Source organism: Pundamilia nyererei, unplaced genomic scaffold, assembly GCF_000239375.1.
Source record: "Pundamilia nyererei isolate P.nyererei 1_Seehausen unplaced genomic scaffold, PunNye1.0 scaffold00252, whole genome shotgun sequence".
Classification (NCBI taxonomy): domain Eukaryota; kingdom Metazoa; phylum Chordata; class Actinopteri; order Cichliformes; family Cichlidae; genus Pundamilia; species Pundamilia nyererei.
The window spans coordinates 297,510-299,691 of record NW_005187653.1 but is presented as its reverse complement, the minus strand read 5'-3'; the positions used below and the strand labels follow the sequence as shown (position 1 = coordinate 299,691).

The window sequence follows — 2,182 nt, the reverse complement described above, 5'->3', positions numbered from 1 at the left end:
AAAGTTTCTTTTTTTAAGTTTATTTAAACTGGAATAATATTCCTGTCTGTTTTTATTCATATTTATGTTTAAAAAACATTGTTTGAGTGTTCAATAAATCTTTATCTTGTTTGGCCCCTGCTGTCACCCTTTCACCATACTGGTCACTACAGTGGACAGCTATTCAAAGGCTGTTGTGTTTGTGTCAGTGTTGATGGTGTACCTGCACATAAACCACTACACTCTGATGTGTCGCCCCACACTCTGCCACCCACTGGTCCTTTAATGTTACTACAGATGTATGACCTGTATCATTGTAGTTATTGTCATTTAACCCTGTCATGCATTATGACGACCTCAATCAGGATTGTTATTCATCTTTTCGTGACTGAAGATGGATAAAAATACTAAAGAATAAAATCCAGACTGAGGTTGTCACAATTCCTGCATGACAGAGTTAAATAACGATTTCAGCTGAGCGTTTGGTGAGAATACCAGTTAAGGTTTTTTAGGTGTCACCTGACAGCTGACTGGACTTGAGCAGGTTCACTCACCAGCTGGAACTCCCTGCGCCGATCGTAGGCATTCTGGATGCCCTGGTCCGCCCACAGGGCCTTGATTGACGGCAGGTAGTGCTGAAAAACTTTGGGCTCCACCATGCCGTGACCGTGAGCCATCGCCGACCGAGTGTCAAATGCCATCATAGTGTTTCCATGCCGCTGGTTGGACGTGTTACCCCATGGGATGTGCAGCTTCTCTCTAGCATCCACTAACACTCGAATGCCTGCAGACAGTGACAAAAACACATGAGCGATCTGTGTGCTGGGCCAGATGTGGGCTCCAAGTTACAGCTTCATAACTGACTCATCTGCATATCACTTTTACAATTTGACTTATAAGATCACTAAACAGTGCAAATAGTGAAAAATACCACAAAGACATACATGTATGAAAACATGTAAATGTATTTGTATACTTCATGACACAGGAACACAGGGAGTCATGGAGACAGGATGTGACTGTCTCTTTAGAACATCTCATGGTCTGTGAGATTACAACGAGCAACATCTGCAAAGCTACACAAAAGTCATGGAGCTCACAGCTGCCAGTGACTGTATGAGAAAAGCATCTGGAAGCAACCATGACACAGGTGCTGGGGAGGAAAGCAAACCAGCAGCTCTGTGTAATAACCCCAGATTACTGACATAAGATCGACTCTGACCTTTGTTTGAAAAACAAGACCAAAACAGCAGAGGGGGGAATTGAGACGCTACTAACACGCGTGTCTGCATTTACAAAGTTACACAACAACAACAACACAGCAGCAGTCCTAACTATCCTCCTGTGTTTCCTCATTTGATGAGGATGAGTCAGGAACACCACTCCCTGTGCAGGCCCACACATGTCTGTGCTGCCCACACATGTCTGTGCTGCCCACACATGTCTGTGCTGCCCACACATGTCTGTGCTGCCCACACATGTCTGTGCTGCCAGTGTGCAACATGAATGTACAGCGAGGCCGACGCCGTCTATTTGGAATCAGACAATGATGATAAACTTGATTGGTGCAGCTACCAGCACTCTGACCATCGCTGAGCCAGGCTGATTATTACTAATGAACTGTGATACTTTGGTAACCGTGCTTTCAGAAGCTGCCCTGACAATGAAGCACATTTCTGTATTTGGGAAAACAACATAGGAGAGAGATGAATAAGATTAGAGGAAGTTACACTGTTTAAGCTTCTGCATTGCTGAGCTCCACATCTTTATCATTGTTCTGTTTTATTCTTCCGTACGTTTTGTGTGCTTAACTACTTCTGCAAATCAGGACTGTGCTCTTACTTTCATTTTTGTAACGTTTGATGGTTTCTCTTCAAACGAGGAGAGAAACTCCTCTTCAAAGCCTCCAAAGACTTGGAGCAAGAGGAGAACTTAAAACTGCTCCTCGATCTATTAAGGTGTTCTCTTAATATATTATGTTTAATGTTTTCAAACAGTTTAAGTTTAATGAAGAATTTTGCGTGATGACATCACCTGCTCTAAAATCTGAGGGTGGACGATAAGCTGACAAAAACACCTCTCTCTTTCACAGCCAAACATACATGTGTAATACATGCAGCTGTGGCTGTCCTCACTAAGAAACGACCTTTCCTCTCCTCAGGAGCTCCCTCTGCAGGAGGGGGAGATACAGGAGAGGTGGAGG

General features: G+C 43.7%; 1 protein-coding gene across 1 annotated transcript in view; it reads right to left on the bottom strand.

The window, feature by feature from the left end:
* The window catches only part of gna13b (guanine nucleotide binding protein (G protein), alpha 13b), a 23,521-nt gene that overhangs the window by 14,712 nt on the left and 6,627 nt on the right, over positions 1-2,182 (bottom strand). Inside the window, exon 2 of the mRNA XM_005749636.1 lies at positions 534-763. Within this exon, the coding sequence (XP_005749693.1) occupies positions 534-763 (230 nt within the window). The remainder of the gene's footprint in view (positions 1-533; positions 764-2,182) is intronic.